The sequence below is a fragment of the Archocentrus centrarchus genome, chromosome 7 (assembly GCF_007364275.1).
Source record: "Archocentrus centrarchus isolate MPI-CPG fArcCen1 chromosome 7, fArcCen1, whole genome shotgun sequence".
Classification (NCBI taxonomy): Eukaryota; Metazoa; Chordata; class Actinopteri; order Cichliformes; family Cichlidae; genus Archocentrus; species Archocentrus centrarchus.
In genome coordinates this window covers 17,969,463-17,990,861 of record NC_044352.1, presented here as the reverse complement: position 1 = coordinate 17,990,861, position 21,399 = coordinate 17,969,463, and the positions used below count along the sequence as shown (strand labels likewise).

At 42.7% G+C, this 21,399-nt stretch overlaps 2 protein-coding genes across 2 annotated transcripts in view; one reads left to right on the top strand and one right to left on the bottom strand.

The window, feature by feature from the left end:
* The window catches only part of LOC115782776 (voltage-dependent calcium channel subunit alpha-2/delta-3-like), a 126,612-nt gene that overhangs the window by 94,802 nt on the left and 10,411 nt on the right, over positions 1–21,399 (top strand). The window contains exons 26-29 of the mRNA XM_030733189.1: positions 9,490–9,551; positions 17,291–17,335; positions 17,425–17,487; positions 19,757–19,827. Of these exons, the coding sequence (XP_030589049.1) occupies positions 9,490–9,551; positions 17,291–17,335; positions 17,425–17,487; positions 19,757–19,827 (241 nt within the window). The remainder of the gene's footprint in view (positions 1–9,489; positions 9,552–17,290; positions 17,336–17,424; positions 17,488–19,756; positions 19,828–21,399) is intronic.
* lrtm1 (leucine rich repeat transmembrane protein 1) lies at positions 226–5,695 on the bottom strand. Its single transcript, XM_030733188.1, has 4 exons — positions 5,114–5,695; positions 2,795–3,179; positions 2,479–2,684; positions 226–856 (listed from the first exon to the last, which is right to left on the bottom strand). The coding sequence occupies exons 1-4, from the start codon at positions 5,148–5,150 to the stop codon at positions 336–338; spliced, it is 1,149 nt and encodes a 382-aa protein (XP_030589048.1). The 5' UTR covers positions 5,151–5,695; the 3' UTR covers positions 226–335.

Sequence of the window (21,399 nt, the reverse complement as noted above, 5' to 3'; positions counted from 1 at the left end):
TCACTATTATACCTACAAGTACACAATTATAAATATATTTGTACCTATCGGTGATATGCTTTTCTTAGACAAAACAAATGTTTGAATTCTTTGGCCTGTCCTTCAAACCCGCATACAGTAGAAGATACTCTTCTAATCAGTGCATAGTCAGATACCTGTGGAATTTAGCTACCCAAGTCTCAGAAATGAGGTGAACATACTCATAAATAAATAATCTCTCTCTTCTTTTTTTTTTTCTCACAAACATACATGCACAAGCGCACGCATGGCATCCACAGACAATTAGGTTAAAGGGTTGAGGCCCAGGTTATAAGTCTCGGGATAGTTATCATCTCCTAGGCGATAGCGTTCTCCAGTGGCTCCTTCTCATCTGCTGTGGCGTGATCTGCACCCTGCGCTGCCGCTAACTCCTCATTCTTCTTTAACTCCCGCTGATATTTGGCCATGATAGCAGCGTAGGCGCATCCGTACACTGCAGCAGCCAGCATCATCAGACACACGATCCCACACACCACACCGGTGATGATCACTGTGGCAATAGCGTGCCGCAAGTTGACGGGCCGCTGCTTCTGCTTAGGTTCGCACTCTGCCATGCCACCTCCACCCCCTCCTCCTCCACCACCAAATCCCTCCCCCATCGCCATGGGGACATGGAGAGCATGGCTAGAGGGATGAGCGTGGTTGCCATGGGTGTGACTTTGTAGTAGTCTCTCAGACTCCAGGTGGTGTATGTTGGCAAATAGGTAATGGTAGCTTGTAGTCATACAGGCATGGAAGAGCTGGTAAGGGACCTTCTGCAGGTCTCTATCCTTCATTTCTTCTGGTTGGGAGCAAAGCACTTCATCTACCACTCCACCTTGGGATCAGAGTTTTAAGAGTTAGAAATGACCAGCACAGGAGTAGAAAGGAACAGAGATGTCTGTCAGTTGTGTGATATGAGCTCTTTACCTGCTGTTAATTACCAGTAAGCAGCTTACTACAGAGAAAACCTCAATCATACTCATCAGGGTTGAGCTTAAGCCAGCCCATTACTTTGTATTTTTAGTCTAGGATCTATTATTTTAAAAGGCTGCATTAGCAAGTGTTATGTGATTAAATAAAGTTGGATCACTAGAGCAAATAAGAGAAAACACAGTTAGGGCTTCATCAGCTGCCTTCTATGCATACCATAAATCTCTTAAATATTCATCTCTCTGTATTCTTGTCAAACATGCTCTGTCACACACTCGCTTTATTAACCACTGGCTTTCTGTAAAGCATGCATTATTGTATCTGGGTTTGTTGTTCTGTTTTGTAGTAATTAGAATTTTCAGCCTTTAAGATGAAAGCTGTGTCAGGGTAACACAGGCATGTAGGCGGGCCGGCCAGCTCCATGCACGCCTGGCTTTCATTATACAGTGGTAATTTTGTTATCTAATCCATGCTGGATTTAGTTTTGCGTGGAAAATAACGTGTTTCACAGTAACAAAGAACTCTTAATCTTCTATGTATACTGTCTAGTTGTACACACCATCCCCATGGTTATAAAAGCTGCAGCACACAGTGTTCAGGAGATTCTTATTCATACATGAACCAGCAATCACAGTAAAGACTAAGCTGTAAATGCTGCAAATTTCTGTATTATCCAATTCATTTGAGTGCTCTCCTTCTAAAGGAGACAGAACAAATCAGATATTAAGAAAAGCAATTCACCCTCATTAATATCTGAGCAGAACTTTAAGTTTGAATACAGACAAGCCTACAAAGTCAAGCTCAGCTGCAGTCCAGAAGGACAGCTTATCCCATTTCCAACCCACTGCTTGACCATACACAGCTGACATCCTTCCTTCAATTTGCAAATTTCATATAGGACGCACTTTTAAGATGCTTTAGCCTACCAACAGTTGCTGTTATCTGCAAGCTGCTTTGCAACCTGCTTTCACTTTCACATCCTCCTTTCATTCTGTGTCTGACTTAATTGGTGTCAGATCTGTTGTCACTCAGTGATGCTTGCTCTCTTCTGTACAGGGGTCTTGCTGCTGCTGTAGGAGTTGTGCTTGCCCTACCCAGAACAGAACTATATGAATATAAATTACTGCAGATGGAAATATCAATCTCTGTGTAACTAGTGAACTCTGGTAGTTTCTACAATGACCAATTTATAAACAGGCTATTCATTTGGGGTTCAGTCGTTCTTAATGCCTTTCTAGTCTCTTTTTTTGAGAATATTTGGTTGTCTTGTGCAGAAATTCCCCGAGCCGTTGAGTCCTGAGTCTCAGCTTGCTAGACTTAATTCTCGTGCTCTTTTCCCCACATTTTCCTGTGCCCATATAAACTAATGCCAAAGAAATCTTTAGAAAGGACAGTATTACTATAATTAGTTATATTATATTACCATAATTCAGTATTTTGCCCAGCAGGAAAGGCATTGTGATGGATGAACCTTGAAAATGTTACAGAACTTTCCCAGTCGCTGCCTAGAGCTAAAAGTGGTCTGACCTTTAAAGAGGTAGGTCTCCAGCCAGAGTTTGAGGCCTATAAGTTGGCAGTCACACCTCCAGGGGTTGCCACGTAGTGCAAGGCTGTCCAGGTGTGTCAGAGCCTCCAACAGGGAACGATCTAATCTTGTCAGCCTGTTGTGTGCTAGCCCCAGGTGGCTGAGGTTCCTCAAACTGTCCCCCATGGCTCCAGGCAAGCCCCACAGGCTAGTGGAAGGGACGTGGAAAAGAAATGAAATAAGACGTGAAATCAAATTTTTAATGTAACATTTAACCCAGGTAACAAAACATTTTTTTTTCTAGCATCAAGTCTTAACCTGTTGTGCGAGAGGTCAAGGTGTGAAAGTGAGCGGATAGGTCCAAGCAACCGCTTATCAAGCTCTCTCAGGTTGTTGTGAGCCAGGCTGAGGCGCTGCAGAGTCCTCAGCCCAAGCAGAGCAGTTGGTGAAATTGATGTTATAGAGTTATTAGATATATCGAGAATGCGAACAAGGGGTATTTCCCTGAAAGCCATTGATCCCAGCCCCCTGATGCGATTATCTTGAAGATACAATTCTTGGGTATCTGGATGTAGTCGTCGAGGGATGTCGTACAGGCCTCGACCCCGGCAGTCTACTACTTTGGTGTTGCTATTGCAGCTACACTCCTTTGGACAGGCGCGTGACAAAGACAGGAGTGAGAGGAGAGCACACACCAGTATCGCTGTGGAAACATGGGGACATAATATTGGATTAGACATTTAAAAGTGGGAGTGGAATATTTGCAGCTGCACTGTATACTTTTCAGAAGTTTTAAAAAGTGTTCAGCAATATCCTGCACGACTGTTATATAATTGTATTGAGTTACACCATAGTTTTACAACCCAGTCTCCATGTAAATAAGACAGAATTCAATGATTTGGAATTTATTTAATCACTATATTATCTGTACTATATATATATATATATATATATATATATATATATATATATATATATATATATATATATATATATATATAATGACGATATATATTATATATTAAATATATATTAAATACATCAGAATTGACGTATTTTAATTCATTAGAAAAAAATCCAGAATTGCTTCTTATTTGGCATGAATATCTACAATTTTTTTGTTTACTTTGTTTTATTTGTTCAGATAGCATTGATTTTTTTATAATAAGCAAGAAAGTAAACATTTTATTAATATGCCAACTCCCACCCATCACCCCCTTAGACAGTGGCCTTTGGTGACTTTTCCAAAGCCTCATAACCCCTCACCCACACATAAATCCATACACAGCACATATTAGGTGTCTGATTCCCTTTGAGATAACTTCATGTCCATTCCTCCTGGAACATTACAGCAGTATTTATAGACTTTGGCTTGACTAGCTTGAGGCTCAATGAAATGAAGCCCTGACCCAAGCCTGTAAATGCAGCTAACTCACAAGTTGCAGTCACTGCTGGTGAATAGATGGATATGTTGCATCACATCTGTTTTCATAGGTACAGCAGCTCCATGTTCTTCTGATCAATTCCAAAGCAATGTTCATACCCAGGAGTGTTTCATGTGTTCTCAAAAGGGTTTTACCTCATGTTATTCTGTTTCAAGCAGTGTCGTCCCCCATAATATATCTTTCTTCTTCTTCTTCTTTTTTTTTTTTATAAATTATGCCTTTACCCTGCAGGAGCTTGCAGTGTCATAAAAACCCTATACTTATTTCCAGAAACATATTAGGCAACACTCTTCAGCTAACAACAACACAATAAATACCCACCACAGAGGAATGCTAACATGAGTAGGGTAGCAAAAAACTAAAAAAAAACTAAAAGAAAACTACCATTTATCATTCAGCAATTTCCACCCATATTATTTTGTCTCACTGCTACTCTATTCTTTAAATAAACCACATTCTTTTACTTTTTTAACATGCTAACAAATCCATGAAATCACCATTTTATCTTTGTTAGCTGGTGGACTTCTCAGATTATGTTTTACATGTGTAGAAATATCCAGGCTCAGGTGCTCTGATGTCAGGTGTTACTTTGGTGCAGTGGCTCATGGCAGTGTTGCTTTCGCTGATTTTATTTGACTTGCCTCAACAAAACGCATCATAACATGGCTGGGTTGAGATTTAGTACTCTGCAGTGCAAAGATCTGTGATAATTGCATCCTTGTTACTGAAATGACAGTCCATACGCAAGGATGCATTCAGTCACATGGGCTCACGAACAGATATGCAAACACAAACACAACAGAAGCTCAGTGGAGCTCTTTGACAGCAAATCTGGAATGAGATCAACAAAACAGAGTGGCACTTTGCTCTGATGTGTCCCTCCAGCCCAAAGCGCACACAAAGAAGTTTGTAATGACAAACACAACCTACAGCAAGTGCCATTTTAAGTAGACCTGGTACCAATATAAAGCTTAAAAGCAACAGGGGGGTTTCGGAGACAAAACTAATGTAGCGCTATAAACATTCTGCTAATTAAATTTAGCATTTTACTGTTTTAATTTAAAAGCTTTCTTAACCAACCTTTTTACTTTCCCTTAGTCAGGGAACAGTTGTACACTGCCTTGCCATGTACTTGTACAAATTCACACACAGAGACTCACACAAAAGCTCTTCCCACTGATGGTGCTCCTACCTCTCATATCTGCCAGTCGTCTTTGGGCCGCTTGCATTTACTGTTGTTCCAGTTGAAGATCCATTAGCCGTCAGTAAGGCTGAGATTGGCTTGTCCTGGTAATCATCTGTGTAGGCTGATATGGTCAGTAGGTGAGAACTGATGAGATCAAGATCAACAGCAGAAACCCGTGTTGCCTTCAAAATCCTCAACACTGGCTGCAAGGGCATGAAACCCCATCAGATCGGGTAAATCAGAGCACAGAGCTCACTGCCAGCCAGCCAGCCAGTCTGGGAATCACAAGAGTTAGGGAGCTCTGTCTCTCTCTCCCTAGCTTGCTCTCTCTCTTTTTCTCTAGCTCTTTATCTCTCTCTCTCTGTTGCTGTCTTACCATCTCTCAACCCTTTTTTTCTGTCTCTCCTGTATTTTTCTGCATCCTAATTTTGATTTTTTTTTTTTTCTATTTTACATTTTCTCTTGCTTGATTTCATTGAATTTCTGCTCTTGAAACCAAATCATCGTCTCGCTCTATCTTTCTCCCTTTTGCTCGCTCTCCCTGTCCCTAGTTGCATTTGTGAGTGTGATGGTGTGTCATCTCTCAGTGGACAGCTGTGCCGCTTAAATCACAGCACAAACACATTCACTGACATTCACGTTACCTCCCATTGCTCTGGCAAGAACTGAACAAGACAAAATTAGATCTGGACTGCAGCATCTACACAAATATTCAAACACTTCAGCACACAGTGAGCATTGTCAGAGGATGCCCATTGCTGTGGCATGCTTGGATGGTATTATGCATGAGCCGTGGGCAGAAGGGCTGGCAGAACACGCCCCCAGCACAGCAACACAGAATGCGCGAATGCACCCATATGCATGTACACACACACACACACACACACACACACATTCGGATTTAGCTGTTGCTGTATATTTACATAGATTTTTTTTTTTTTTTTATGTGCGTGTGTGCATGTAAATGGATTGACTGTTAAGCTCATACAGTATGAGCACATGGGTGGCTTGAAGGAGAAGCAAAAAATGGACAAAGGAAGGGACAGGAGAGATTACAATTTTTTTTATGATAAGTATGATTAAGCTTACAAGCAGACTTAGCCCTGCAATACCCTCTGTGGCATTTGCCCTCCTGTCCATCCATATTTCTATCCTTTCTTTTCTCTGCTGAAGGGCCTGACAATTATTTTAGTTCTGTCATAAAAACTGAAGTCAGTTTGTGTCACTAGTCTATATAAAAAAACTGTACATTTATTATTGTTCTAAATGACTGAAGCAATTAGCCTTGAATAATTACTGTAGCCTGTGCAAGTACATAAATACATGTGCTCGCACAGAAACACACACAGAGATGTAAAAAAACAAAAATCGACACATTCACTTGCACACTGGAGTGGTTCTGGACGCCCACACAGGAAAATACATCCTCAAATGTGTGATGACACCTTCGAATTTGCTAAAAGCCCATATGGTTGATATGCCCAGACAGTCTGCTGTGTTTGTGCTGTAACCTGTAAACGTCTCCTCGAGTTACCTAAAAAAAAAAGAAAAAAGGATGAAAAACAGGAAAAAACCAAATGCCCTACAAATGCTCCTCTGACTAGGATGCTGTATATTATCACCATGTGACCATGTGATCTCCTGCGATGTTTTCAACGGATGTGGAATTCGGACCTTAAGGGCAAGCTACATAGATGCTCTTTGTATGTGATCTTTTCTATTAAAACGGCTCATTCACAAAGCTGTTTGAGATTTGGCCAAAAAAGACTGCCTTTTTATATTTCTGAGCAGCAGTGAATCAAGTCTAATGTAACAAGAAGAGAGGAGAGAGAGGTCACTTAAGTCTAGGTCTTTGTTGACTACTGGCATTCTCCTGTTCTGGTCATCCTCTGACAGTTATGCAGAATCTTGACATGATCCACCCCCTGTGCTTTGGAACTGCTGCGGAGCTACGCTGCTGGATGAATGCACAAACAAATTTGAAAATTCCGACATCTCTTTTTTGTGTGTGTGTGTGTGTGTGCTTGTGCTAGAGGTGTTTTTGCTGTCACTGCAATGTGAGTCGACGCATGTACGCGCTCCACAAGCACGCATGCACAGTACCAAATTACGATTGTGCACAGGAACACACACATTCAGATGCACTCCTGCATAGATGGGCATATACATTTATGCAATCCTCATTAGACTCCCCAAATACCTGCAGACTTTAAGTCGTTGTCATCTCTCCCTGCCTGGGATTGCATTTATACAAGATTGGTGATCAGATGGATTTGGAGTGGATTTTATGTCTCTTCATGTTTGGACTCATAAACCCAGCTCAGGGCATAAATACCCCCAAGTTCTTAAATCATACTTTAGGAAATTAAATGTTCCCCCATAGTACAGAAAATTCCTGAGCATTAGTGAGACAGATTTGGGCTTTTGTTCTGAGCCAGCTTCCACGCAGAAGCCAAATCAGTGCACTTTTAACCTCTAAAACCATCTCACAGAGCAAACCTCTGCACTGTTCATACTGGATTTATGCTAACTCAATTTTATTTTTCTGAGATAAACAGTCCTATTAATGTCACTATCTTTAAATTTGGTTTTAATCATTTTAAATTGGCATATGCATTTACTAATTTGGCATCATTTTGTGTTTTAGTAAAATATGTCTGAGAGCTTTGCCTCCTTTTTCACCATTTCCTTTGTTTTATGACTTTTTTTTTCTTCTAGAGAAGATCCTTTTATTGTTTTAATGATGTGGGTTCTTCCTGATTTTATACCACGTGTGTTTCCAGTGCTGTTGCCCAGCGTCTTAAATTAGCCTCTTCTCCTGGGCTTTCCATGTGGGTGTAGAAATGGTGGGCTGCTGAAAGGATCTGGCAAAGCTTATGATGGGATAAGCTGCACCTGTTCCTCTGGGCAAGAGCTAAAACAGGGCACAGCAGCACCCCGCTGCACTTAAATATTCACACAAACACACAATGATGCTAAAAGAAATGCAAGCCAAAACAACATTTCAGCATCCGGTGAAGCTTTATGTTTTAAATGAGCATTTATGTTGATTTATATCTATTATTTGGAGCCCATCTACATGCACACTCAACTTTATTCCTTGTAACAGCTGTTTACTGTGTTTGTCTATGCGCATAAACATACAGAAACACAGAACTGTGCCTTTGCATTAGACTGAAAAACAATTTAAGTTTCCTGTTAATGCTACCATTAAAGCAATTATCAGGTTACAGTCTTGAAACTTTACAGGTGTGTAGCTGAAATCAAAATGAAGGTCAGATTAGAAAATGGGTGTGGTGGTTCCACTAATATTGAGGAAAGAGCCGGAATGAATGATGCCTAAATGTGTGTCTGGCGAACTGCAGCCTGTTTTTGTTTTGTTTTGTTTCATTTTTTGCAGTGTGTGTTATTCTGCTTCATTTGGAATTGTATGTATGACACACTTTGTATTCAGTGTTTTGAATGTGAATTGGTGCGTAAAAAAATCAACACAGCAGACATAAAGGCAGAAAACATTAGGCTGTATTTCAATACAAATTTCTTCTCTTTAATTATAAATGTATGTATCAGTGAGATGCAGTGAGTGAGTTAATGCCTACTCTGGCCAATCACTGTATTTTTAATACTTTTTAATATTCAGTTTGTCAAATCTATTAAAACGTTACATTCTCTTTCATTTAATTTGCTACCTGCCTTCTCTGCATTTGGATGAAGCTCTGCAATATTCTCCTAAAGATTTACAGACCACTTAAAGTATAACGAACCCCCACTGAGAGAAGGCTAGAATCCTCTGAGTCTTAGTAGCATGAGGTAGTGGGAGAGGAGGACGAGTAGGAGAAGAAGCTAAAGCCTGTGGTGAATGTGTCAATCTTTCCATAGTCAACTCTGAAAAAGCTGACGCATTTAATGTCAGCCAGTGTTTTTTTTCCGGGCAAGGAATTCTGGTCAGATCTGTGCATTTAGGGACCTGCTGCGATGTGGCTTATGGAAGTGAGAGCGGCTCTTGTATACCAGCTCTGGAAGTACATGTTGGGATAGCAACAGGGAGGCAGACTGAGGAATGGATTTCATGTGGCCACAGAGAAAGAGGTCTGGTTTAAAATGATGTGAAATTTTGAGTGTGGTTTGTGTCTGCACACATGGTAGACACTCTTAGACATTCAACCTTCTAGAAAAACAAGCTGATGCATGTATCCCTTGTAGCCTATTTTGTCCTTTTTCCTCATTGGAGGTTAATGAATGATGCATTTTGATCTTGTGTATATATTAACATTCTCTCTTGCCAGTTGGATGACGTTGCCTATAACAAAGATCACAGTGCGCTTGCACACACAGAACACACATGACCGGTTCCTGTCTCTCTGTGACTGCATCTCTTACAGCTGTGGGCATCCAGATGAAACTGGAGTTTTTTCAGAAGAAATTTTGGACAGCAAGCCGACAGGTACACACGCATTAGCGCACACCCTGCACATTTACACATTCATGTGTGAAATGTGAAATAATGCATTACAAACTCAAAATAACCTGTAACTCACTGCCATAAAATACGCAAAAGAAAATCAAGTCAAAAGATAAATTAATCTCCCACACTGATGTTATTGCAAGCTTGCTCAGCTATGATTGCATAGCACACTTACTTTCTTTATAAAGTGTTGTTCTGTCCTCAATACATGTGCTGTATATATCTCTGGACAGACAGATAAACTCTTTTCTACTTCAAGACTCTGAAGACGTTGTCAGCTTGTCCACAGGTTTATTGAAGACTCAGAAAAGTGTGAAACTAAAACACATGAAAACACAAATCAGTTATATACTAATTTCTCTTAACGTACGTAAGCACAACAGAAATATACACAATTACATGAACTGCATATCTTAACATCACTGTATCTATAACCTCTTCGGTCTAGAAGATATGTTAACTTTATCAACTAACAAGTTTAAACAGTTATCATAGCTTGTTGACACACTGAACAATGTGCTCCGGCGCTAAGCCGTTCCGATCCGATTTCCCGTTACCGTCAACAAAATACACACTCGTTCCAAAAAATACACATCTCAAAATAAAGTTGTCTTAGTGTAAAGCGTACATACCCAAGATGCAATCACCACGCCTAAGATGAAAGGCAGATGTTACGCGATACTCTTACATGTGGTATCACAACTCCATGTTTCTTCCGTAGCCATGCTCTCACTTCCTGAGTTAGGTCACATGACCGGAAGCTCCGTAGCTCTCTTAAAGCGACAGTACAAAACTGAACTCAATACATCATGCATTAACGTATTCCGTTAATCGTGTAACAGAACACTCCCCGCCTGACGTGGTTACACGTCACCCAAACAGTTATCATCTTAACTAATACAAACATCTAAACATCAGGAGGAAAAAGAAGAACTGTCTCTGAAATAGGTCTAAGAAAGAACGCGTTTCCACCAGGTTTCATGGTTTTCACTTCCACCTGGCGTACTCTTCCGTCCTTACTCGGAAAAGTCTTGGTTACCAGTCCAAGGGGCCACTCATTTCTCGGTGCTTGCACGTTCTTGAGAAGAACAACACTTCCTTGTGTGATATCCGGATGAGTGGAATGCCACTTCTTGCGAGGCTGTAGAGTTGGTAGGAACTGCTTCCGCCACCTGTCCCAAAAGGTGTTGGACAAGTGTTGCACTTGACGCCACTGACGTTTGTAGAGGTCCAACTCTCCAAATTCCCCTGCAGGAACTGGAACACCGCTAACCTTCTGCGTTAGAAGAGCAGTTGGCGTAAGTATGAACCGATCATCAGGATCTGTTCCCACAGGAATGAGAGGTCTGGAATTTATAATAGCTGTGACCTCCGCCATGAAGGTCACCAACACTTCATGAGTGAGTTTGTCTTTGAGTTGAAAGAACATGGAATCCAGAATCCTTCGAGCAAGACCTATCATCCTTTCCCATGTACCACCAAAATGGGATGCGTGTGGTGGATTGAAGGTCCACGAACAACCTTGGTTTGACAGGTAAGTCTTCACCTTCGTCCCGTCAATGTTCGAAGGAATCTTCAAGTCTTTACAGGCACGGACGAAGTTTGTGCCGCGGTCAGACCGAATGTGTTTCACAGGTCCCCGCACAGCGAGGAAGCGTCTCAGGGCGTTGATGAAACTAGAGGTGTCCAGAGTCTCGATGACCTCTATGTGAACTGCCCTTACACTCATGCATGTGAAGATCACCGCCCATCGCTTGCTGCATGAGAGACCTCCCCTAATACGCCGCGAGGCAACGACCCATGGACCAAACACATCCAAACCTACATTTGTAAAAGGTGGGTCTGTTGAAAGACGATCTGATGGCAGACTAGCCATTTTCTGAATGCAAGTTGGAGCTCTTAGTCGTCTACAGGTGACACAAGAGTAGACGATGCTGCTCACTTTCCTTCTCCCGCCAACTATCCAATAGCCAGCTGCGCGGACAGCACCTTCTGTAAACAAACGCCCTTGGTGTTCAGTCTGTTTATGATAGTGTCTGATGAGCAGCGTAGCAACGTGATGTTTTCCAGGTATGATCAACGGATTCCTTTCATTTTGATCAAGGCTTGAATGGTCGAGACGTCCTCCGACTCTCAGAAGACCATGGTCGTCGATATAAGGACTCAGTTTCCTAATAGGATTGCTTTTGTTAATTTCCTCCTGCCTCTGGATGCATTTGATTTCTTGCTCATACTCTTCCTCTTGTGTGGCTCGGATGATGATTGTCAGTGCTTGTTCCGACTCGTCTGCTGTAAACTCTGAGTTGCAGTAATGCCAGCCCTTACAAGAGCCCTTTGCCTTCCCTGCGGTGTTGAAGGCTCTGACTATGTGTACAAGACGAGTAATAGCTCGAGTTACTGCCTTCCAACTGGAGAACTTGGCAAACCTTTGAGACCCAAGTTGGTTGACTGAAGTTGCAGTACTCAGGGTAGACACAAGAGGTCGAATGTCTGGGTCTGAAGTAGGATCAACCAGACCAAAAGCATTTCCAGACTCGTTTGTTTTTCCTGAGGTCAAGAATGGTGGCCCGGTTAACCAGTTTGTGTCCGTCAAACGGCTTGCTGGGACAAAGCGTGTTGCATGGTCTGCCGGGTTTTTGTCCGTGGACACATAACACCACTGGTCTGGCCTGGAAGATCTCCGGATACGAAGTACCCTGTTGCTCACGTAGACGTAGAAACGTCTAGTCTCGTTATGTATATATCCCAAGACTACCTTGCTGTCTGAGTAGTAAGTCACTGCATCAAGCTTTAGGTCCAGTTCTGTTGAGATGAGTTCTGCTAGCTCCACAGCAAGTACTGCTGCACACAGCTCTAACCTAGGGATCGTGTGCTCTGGTCGGGGTGCTAGTTTTGCTTTCCCCATTACAAATCCCACGAAGTTGTTCCCAGCTGAATCTGTGACCTTCAAGTACGCGACTGCTGCGATGGCCTTAATTGAAGCATCACAAAACACACATAACTCTCTTCTCACAGCACCGGAGGTTGATGTTGGGGTGTAGGGCCTCGGAACTGAAAGTTTAGATAGCTCTGTCAAAGAGGCTCTCCATGATGTCCAAACTCCTTCCATCTCTTGAGGCAATGGAGCATCCCAATCCCCGTTCTCCGCTGTAAGCTCCCTGAGGATAGCTTTGCCTTGTATTGTGACTGGCGCTGCGAATCCTAAAGGATCATAGAGGCTGTTGATGGTGGACAAGACACCCCGTCGAGTGTATGGCTTAACCTCCTCTGAGACAGTGAAGAGGAAATAGTCGGTTTGGAGGTCCCACTTGATACCCAGACTGTGTTGTGTCGGTAGCACGTCTGCATCCAGGTTAAGATCTTTAAAGTCGCTTGAATGATCGCTCTGCGGAAAAGCCTCCATGACCTTTCTATTGTTCGCTGCGATCTTGTGGAGTCTCAGGTTTAACTTTGAGAGAGTGTCTCGTGTCCTTCTCAACAAGCTAACAGCCTCCTCAACTGTGGGCAACGACGTCAAGCCATCATCCACATAAAAGTCTCGCATCACAAAGTGCTTGACATCTGGGTCCACATGGAAGTCGCTGAGCTGGACTGACTGGTGCAGGCAATGAATAGCCACAGAGGGTGATGGGCTGTTCCCAAACACGTGTACTCTCATGCGATATTCTACAACGTCTTTGCTAAGATCGTTGCCCTGGAACCAAAGGAACCGCAGGAAGTTCCTGTCTTCTTCCCTTACCAGGAAACAATAGAACATCTGTTCTACGTCTGCTGTGAACGCAATCGCTTCTCTTCTGAAACGAATCAGGACACCAAGCAGTGTGTTGTTCAAGTCAGGTCCCGTTAATAAGGTGTCGTTGAGCGACACACCATCGTATGGGGCGCTTGAATCGAACACCACCCGGATTTTGTCTGGTTTTCTTGGGTGGTAGACACCAAATATTGGCAGATACCAACGTTCTTCATCCTTGCCGAGAGGAGGAGCTAACTCCGCATGACCATTTTCAAACATCTGCTCCATGAACCTGAGAAAGTGATCCCTCATTTCGGGTTTCCTGTCGAGGTTGCGTTTAAGCGACATAAGACGTTTTAGTGCCTGGGGCCTGTTGCCAGGGAGACGTTGGCGTGGCGATTTAAAGGGCAACGGAGCGATCCAACTACCGTCTGGGTCCCTTGTTAATCCCTCATCCATTATCCTTATGAATGCAATGTCCTGGACTGAGGGAGCCACTTGGTCATCATCCCTGTTGCGCTCAAACACTGTGCGTCCCAGGTGACCTGTGTCACAAGGACTGCTTTCTTCAGGTGATGCTGGCGGATGTTTGAGGACCTGAATGTCACTGTATTTCTCCTTAATGTGGAATACATTAGGACACGGATCAAAGAGGGTAGGACGTTCCAACTCTGTGGTGTGTGTATAGAACGCCCTGACTGTAGGTGGTCTGTGAACTCTTCCAAGACACACATTACCAACAATAACCCACCAAAGATCCAACTTCTGAGCATAGGGTTGGTTGTGCGAGCCATTCACCTGCTTGCGGACCTTATGGACTCTGATAATGTCTCTGCCCAAAAGGAGAATTATTTGAGCCTGTGAGTCAATCTCTGGGATGAGATGGGCTACTGATTTCAGGTGTGGGTGATGAACAGCTGCGCTGGGGGTTGGTATTTCATCCCGGTTGTTAGGAATGTCATTACATTCAATGAGACTTGGTAGTGGGATCCTCACTGTTCCATCTAGTGATTCCACTTCAAAGCCACTGGCCCGTCTTCCCATAGTCTCCTTTTCTCCCGCACATGTCCTCAACACGTAAGGAGCACTTGGGCCTTGGTTGTTAAACAGATCGAAAAACTGAGAGCGAGCCAGCGAGCGGTTGCTCTGTTCATCCAATATTGCATACAGCTTCACCGCCTTATCTCGCCGGCCGGCGGGGTACACATTCACAAGACAGATCTTAGAGCAAGATCTACCTGATAGATTTTCACCACAAACCTTAGTGCATTTGCTCGTGACTTGCGATTCCAAAAGGTTGTCCTCCTCCCCGCCGTGCTCTTGAGGCGAGGCTTCCTCTCTAATCCATGGAGCAGGTCCGGGGTGAAGTGCTGAGTTATGCCTGTCACTCTTACATTCTGCACACTGGACTTTAGTTTTACAGTTTCTGGCGATGTGTGTGGATGAAGCGCAGCATTTGAAGCAGACATTCTTCTGTCTCAGAAATGTTTTACGCTCTTCCATGGTCTTTTCTCTGAATGCACGACATTTACTTAAGGGGTGTGGCTTCCTGTGGATAGGACACTGTTTCTCTATGTTTTCAGAGTTTGTTGGAGGCTCACCAGTCTCTGTCGCCGTTTTGAAAGACGTCTCAGTTTTGTGGACGGAGACCTCACTGTATTTGTTTTGTCTCCAGACTGACTTCTCTGGCTTTGGGAGAATGTCTGTGTAAGAGGTGAATTTAAAGCTTGGGTCATTCCTTGTCCTCGCTTCCTGACTGATAAACTCTACAAAGCACACAAAGGGTGGATAAGAAACACGATTTTGCTGCTTGTAACATGCACCAACTGAAGCCCACTTTTCCTGCAGATGAAATGGGAGTTTTTGAACAATCGGGTTGACCCCTCTTGCTGTGTCGAGGAAGGCAAGACCCGGTAAGTCTCCATCTGCTTTAGCTGCCTCGAGTTCCATCAGCAGATCACTTAACCTTGTCAGTTTTGAGTAATCCCGGCTTGTGATTTTAGGGAAGGAGTCAATACGCCTGAACAGGGCGTCCTCTATCGCTTCTGGTGATCCATATATTTGATCGAGTCTGTCCCATGTCATAGCAAGCCCTGCTGCTGGGTGGTTAATATGAATTGCTCTGATCTGCTCCACGTGCTCTGCAGACTCCTTACCAAGCCACCTGAGCAGTAGATCCATTTCCTCACTTGGCGAGAGGGTCAGACCTGCAGTCACGGTGAGAAAGGACCGTTTCCACGCTCTGTAATTCTGTGGCCTATCGTTGAACTGCAATAAGCCTGTAGCCACTAGCTCACGACGCGCTAAGTACCTCACAAAGTCGTTCGTGTTTATGCCACCGTCGTTGATGTCAGGAGATACTGGGTACGATGTCAAACTCGGGCGCTGCATGGGGGAGACAAAATCTCTATCAAACTTGACTTTACGTGATGCCGGGCTGTACTTATCTTCATAAGCGTAGGGCTGCTGTAAAGTAGAGTGAACTGCACCGTTTCGCCCTGGCACGAACGGTTTTGCTTTTGGCTTGAGGTGTGAGGCGCTGAAGCCTGTGCTTGGCTCTGCCTTAACAGGAGAAATGTCCTCGCCTAGCTGTTCAGAGTCCTGTGAAAGTTCTGAACCTTTGACTTTAGCCTGATCGACCACATATTGTCTTGTGCGTTCCGTGACTTCCAAGGGAGAGGAGTCGAGATTCAGTTTGCAGCTGTGTTTCTCACTTGCTCCATCGACAGCTGCTTCAAGTGCTTCTGCCTCTGCAATAGCTGCAGCAGCTTCTTTTTTATGACTCAGCATTTCTATGCTTGCTTCTAGCTTAGCTTTCTCCAGTTTTAAGCTTACTTCCTCTTCTAGAAAGGTAAGGCGTGTCTTAGCGGCCTCTGCTCTTGCCCTGGCCTTGGCTGCCGCTGAGCCAGTAGAAGATGCTCTGGATACTGATGTTGCAGCTGACACTTGAGAGCGTGTCTTTAACGATGACGCTTTTTCTGCCATGGCGTAGGTTAGCGTTGTAGCTCCACTTTACTGCTTCTGTGATGACTATTCACATGCCACATGTGACCAGGTAAGTAACACTGCGCTTGTCTTGTCCGCTAGAAAGCCTTGGTTTCACTGTTCTGTCCTCAATACATGTGCTGTATATATCTCTGGACAGACAGATAAACTCTTTTCTACTTCAAGACTCTGAAGACGTTGTCAGCTTGTCCACAGGTTTATTGAAGACTCAGAAAAGTGTGAAACTAAAACACATGAAAACACAAATCAGTTATATACTAATTTCTCTTAACGTACGTAAGCACAACAGAAATATACACAATTACATGAACTGCATATCTTAACATCACTGTATCTATAACCTCTTCGGTCTAGAAGATATGTTAACTTTATCAACTAACAAGTTTAAACAGTTATCATAGCTTGTTGACACACTGAACAATGTGCTCCGGCGCTAAGCCGTTCCGATCCGATTTCCCGTTACCGTCAACAAAATACACACTCGTTCCAAAAAATACACATCTCAAAATAAAGTTGTCTTAGTGTAAAGCGTACATACCCAAGATGCAATCACCACGCCTAAGATGAAAGGCAGATGTTACGCGATACTCTTACATGTGGTATCACAACTCCATGTTTCTTCCGTAGCCATGCTCTCACTTCCTGAGTTAGGTCACATGACCGGAAGCTCCGTAGCTCTCTTAAAGCGACAGTACAAAACTGAACTCAATACATCATGCATTAACGTATTCCGTTAATCGTGTAACAGAACAAGTGTACATTGCTTTATGATGTTTGTGTTTGAATTAAAACATGTATTTCAAATGTAATGACTCAAAGGTCCACGATAGCAATTTGAAACTTGATTTTACTATCCATTAATTTTCCTATTCTGCAAGTTATTAAAGGTTTTCAGCTGCTGCAGGGGATTTATGTTGCAAACCAGCCTGAGTATTTGTTGTGACACATGCAAATGCAGATATGATTTTTCATCTTACAGTGTGCGGCATTAGATGGGAAATGCTCCATAAGCTGTGATGATGAGGTCAGTCGGTTTTCATTTTCCCAGTCAACCCTTCATGAATCTGTAATTTGTACATCTTACGACGGCTTTAATGCTTCTCTATTTAACAGAATATTAACTGCTACCTCATTGACAACAACGGCTTCATTCTGGTAGCAGAGGACTATACTCTGGTGAGACATGCAAACACAAAGACACATGAATGAAAGTACTTCCATAGCCTCTTTTTGTCACAGACCACATTTCATTTTGATTTCATTGTAATCAGAAATTTTAATCCATAGCGTATATGTACCTCTCTACCTTGGATTCCTGTTTTAAAAAAAAACACTAGGAAGCTAGGAACCATTAACCACTGTGAATCAGTTTCATCTGCTTTGGTGCAAACGAAAGCAGCAACAGGCGTTCTGGAGAAGCAACAACAAGACAACCCCCAAAAGGGATTACAGATGGCAGCCGTGGACCATTGCTCTCTCCTTATCACTCCTGTCCAGTTTTTTTCCCCTCTAATTTTGCTTTTTGTTAGTGTCCTTGTCACTGCTGGTAGCACGAGACGGTACCTGCAGCCCATTTAGGTTACACAGGGAATCCAGCTCCTCCAGGATGGCACATCCATATGTGCCATCATAGAAGTTTTGCTGTGTCTCCCCACAGAAGGGCATCAAGCAGCAGAACCGTCATCTGCTCCTTCATCGAAGAAGGAACAAGAGGAGCACTGCCAGAGCCTTAAAAAATGACCTCCAGCAGGCTACTCGTGTGTTTCTGGCCAAACAGTTGGGCCACTTTCATTTGCACCAAAGCAGGTGAATTCATAATGGTTTATGCTTCCTAACAGGACAGATTGATATCCCTGAAGTTCACCTCACTTTGTGTTATACTGTCATGATCAAGCATTCCCTTATATTTTTGAGCAGTGTAATTTTAATTTTTTTTGTGCATCTCACACATAATATTGTCTCTTTGACTGCTCATAATAAGACATGGTGCTGCTCTAGCATATACTACACCCTCTGCCTAGCTGTCACCAGACATGCTGTCACTCTGACTTTGGCTCATGCAGAAACCAGTCCGCTGGCTGTCACTGCCCTTGCCTTACCCTGCATGTTCTTTTCATGCGTCTCTCACTTGCTGGCTTCTATGCTTATTTTAGCTTAATTTGGATATGACAAAGCATTTAGGTTAATTAAGTTTTTTTTAATACCATACGATAATACCATTTTTAATATCATTGTTGATTGTTAAAAATGGCTTTGACTAATGCAGTAACAATGTCAATCATTATCAATGAATTTGTGGTTTGAATTTGAAGTTGTGTTGTTTTGTTTCAGGGAAGAGGTTAGATAAGGTTGATACCACATTCTCTGCCACCCAGAGTCAAGAAAATTAGGATATGGAAAGATGAATGGTGAATAAAAAGAAAAAAAATAATCTTGATAATCAGTTATTTTAGTGTTTATCAAGCAAATGTCATATTTTTGTGTAGACCAGGGAGTCAGAATTTCAGGACTGTGAACCATTTAGTAACAGAAGAAGTTATAACACATAAAATGAGAAAATATTTTTGATGGTGTGGTGTTTTTAGGTTGAAGGTTTTGCAAGGGGGCGGTGCATAGCACTCAAAAATGCTTTGCAGAAACTGGATCAGTTTTTAAAGTTTGAGGCAGGCCTAAAATCACTACCCCATTACAAGATCTGTGCATCAGTTTTTGTTCACCAGTACACAGAAACCCAGCTTTATGGCAGAATTAGGTAAATAAAAAATGTCTGACTCCAATCAGCAAATGTACTGTCTAGCAGTCTGGCAGTGGTCTCGGAGGATAACTAGCATCTCTAAGCTGCTCCTCGTGATGGAAAACAAGGCCAAACATTTCAAGGGGACTAAACAATACCAGCATTTCCTACTGACTGATTTCAAGGTTGGGATCTGTGCCAGTTAACGTAAGGGTGTACATGAGGAGAGAAACAGAAAGCATGATACGACAACCTGTAAAAGCCACCTTTAAGCATGGTGGTGGGAATATTCTCTTTCTTTTCCAGTTTGACCAAGAAGAAGTCTGAAGTTTCTTCAGTCATTCTAAACCTGTATCTTTATGGAGAATGAGTTATACTGCGGCAGGATCACAAGGGCACACATGTCTCAAAGCTTTGAAAGAGTGCTTGAAGACCAAGCAGCACTGAGTTGTCTCTGGACTTTGCACCATAGTTATCTAACTTCAGTCTCTTATCAGGTTTTGCATGGGTGTTTTTTTTTCCTGCCATTTAATAAATTAAAAATGTAACCAGAAAATAATTTTCAGATTCATCTGTAATGAAGATAAGTTTAGCAGCAGGGTTAAGATGAAATGTGGATCCGTCTACTACTATAATTTTCCAAATATTTGAACAAAAACATTGCATTCTGACTTGTTTAATTAAATAAATCTCTTTCTTTTTGTTCTCAAGACAGGAAATTTTTTTGGTGAAGCAGAAGGGGCTGTAATGAATAAGCTTCTGCAGATGGGCTCTTTCAAGAGGTAAGTATTTCAAACTGCGCTCGGGTGTGTGAGGGTGTACTTGAACATGCCAGCTCAAGTGTATGCACGAGTGTGAGTGTTTGCATGTGTGTAAATGTATGTACATAATATCAGGGAGGCCACAGAGTGAGAGCACGTCTCCCCTCGTGCTGACAGCTCTTAACTTGGCCAATCATGTTGAGCTTTTCAGTGCTGAACTCTGACTCCTCACTCAGCAGAGTTCTCCATTAGGGGATTACAGCAAATCTTTTCCCGAAACAAAAGAATTAGGACAAACCTGAAGTCACAGACACACACACACACGGGTATTGTGCTTGTTGTAAAGCTGTGTCTCCTGGAAAACGCCAGGAGCAGTGGGTGGCAAAAATCTGCAATTAATTTGGAAATCGAATCCAGGAGGATACCTTTCCCAGTATCACAGAGCAGAAATGCCAAAACGGCCAGACACAAACTATCATTTCACCGTGGCGTCATTTGTGGAATCTTAACTTAGTCGCACGTCTAGTCACACAGAAGTTTACGACCACATTTGCAACTCTACCACAAGACCGTGGCCAGCGCTTTTCTCTGCCTTCCGGATGTGGGTGAAGAGATTTTTGCCGTGCTGTCTCAGAGTATAAAAATCACGGGTGACAAATTATTGCACAAGCCTGTATGTCATATGGATGAGCATCAAAAGCTGACAGCAAATAGTTTACAGAGCCACCCATAAAAACACACAGGCCTACAATTGCTTTCACTGAATATTTAACGTTGGACGAAGAGGGATTGTTTAGAATTGAGGTCGACGTATGATGAATGAATAATATGACTTGTATTGGTGAAGTATTAGCATGATGAGTAACAGAGCCTTCAGATCTTAACACTAATGAATCCAGTGCGATCTGTCTTAACCCAGTGCCATCTGTGAAGCATTAATGTGCTCAAGTGCAATTTTTTGTCTTTTCATTTATATATATAAAAAAAAGACATTTTAAAGTGCACCACTTAAAAATTACACCAACTGCCAGCCTGAATTTATTGGTCAGCCCCGTGACTCCGCATGAAGATAAATGCACAGAAATGATTTTAGCTCCCTTTACGTTATCCATCTTTCCAAGAAAGCAATAGAAAGAGAAATCTATAAAAATGTTGAAAGTGATGTTATGCTTAGAAAATGATGGGTATTCGTACACACCCGCATTGCCATAAAGTAATCACACATCCATGCAAAGGCACACAAACACTGATTTTGCACTGGTCTGAATTTGCTGCTAACACTATTATGTGGCCAGGCTTAGCGCTAATTGGTTCCTGGCGGTGTGCTAGAGCTGTGTGTCACCCGTACTGTGACTGAGGTTTGAACATCGCCCAGGGCTGCGGATATACTGGGCCCACTCAGACATCATACACATACTTGGACAAACGTTCACACACAAAGCACTGTCAAGCATACAGGAACTTGTCCAAAGGCTATAAGACCAGTGTCCTGTGTGTGTGTGTGTGTGTGTGTGTGTGTGTGTGTGTGTGTGTGTGTGTGTGTGTGTGTGTGTGTGTGTGAGACAGTTAGAAACGCCTTCAATAACCTCACCC

What these genes read in the sequence shown, in the direction of transcription:
- lrtm1 (XM_030733188.1), bottom strand. Translation starts at nt 5,150, where the DNA reads ATGCAAGCGGCCCAAAGACGACTGGCAGATATGAGAG. An exon ending in ACGACTGGCAGATATGAGAG is followed by an intron (nt 3,180 to 5,113) that starts GTAGGAGCACCA and finishes ATGTTTCCACAG; the next exon opens with CGATACTGGTGTGTGCTCTC. An exon ending in CTTGACCTCTCGCACAACAG is followed by an intron (nt 2,685 to 2,794) that starts GTTAAGACTTGA and finishes CCCTTCCACTAG; the next exon opens with CCTGTGGGGCTTGCCTGGAG.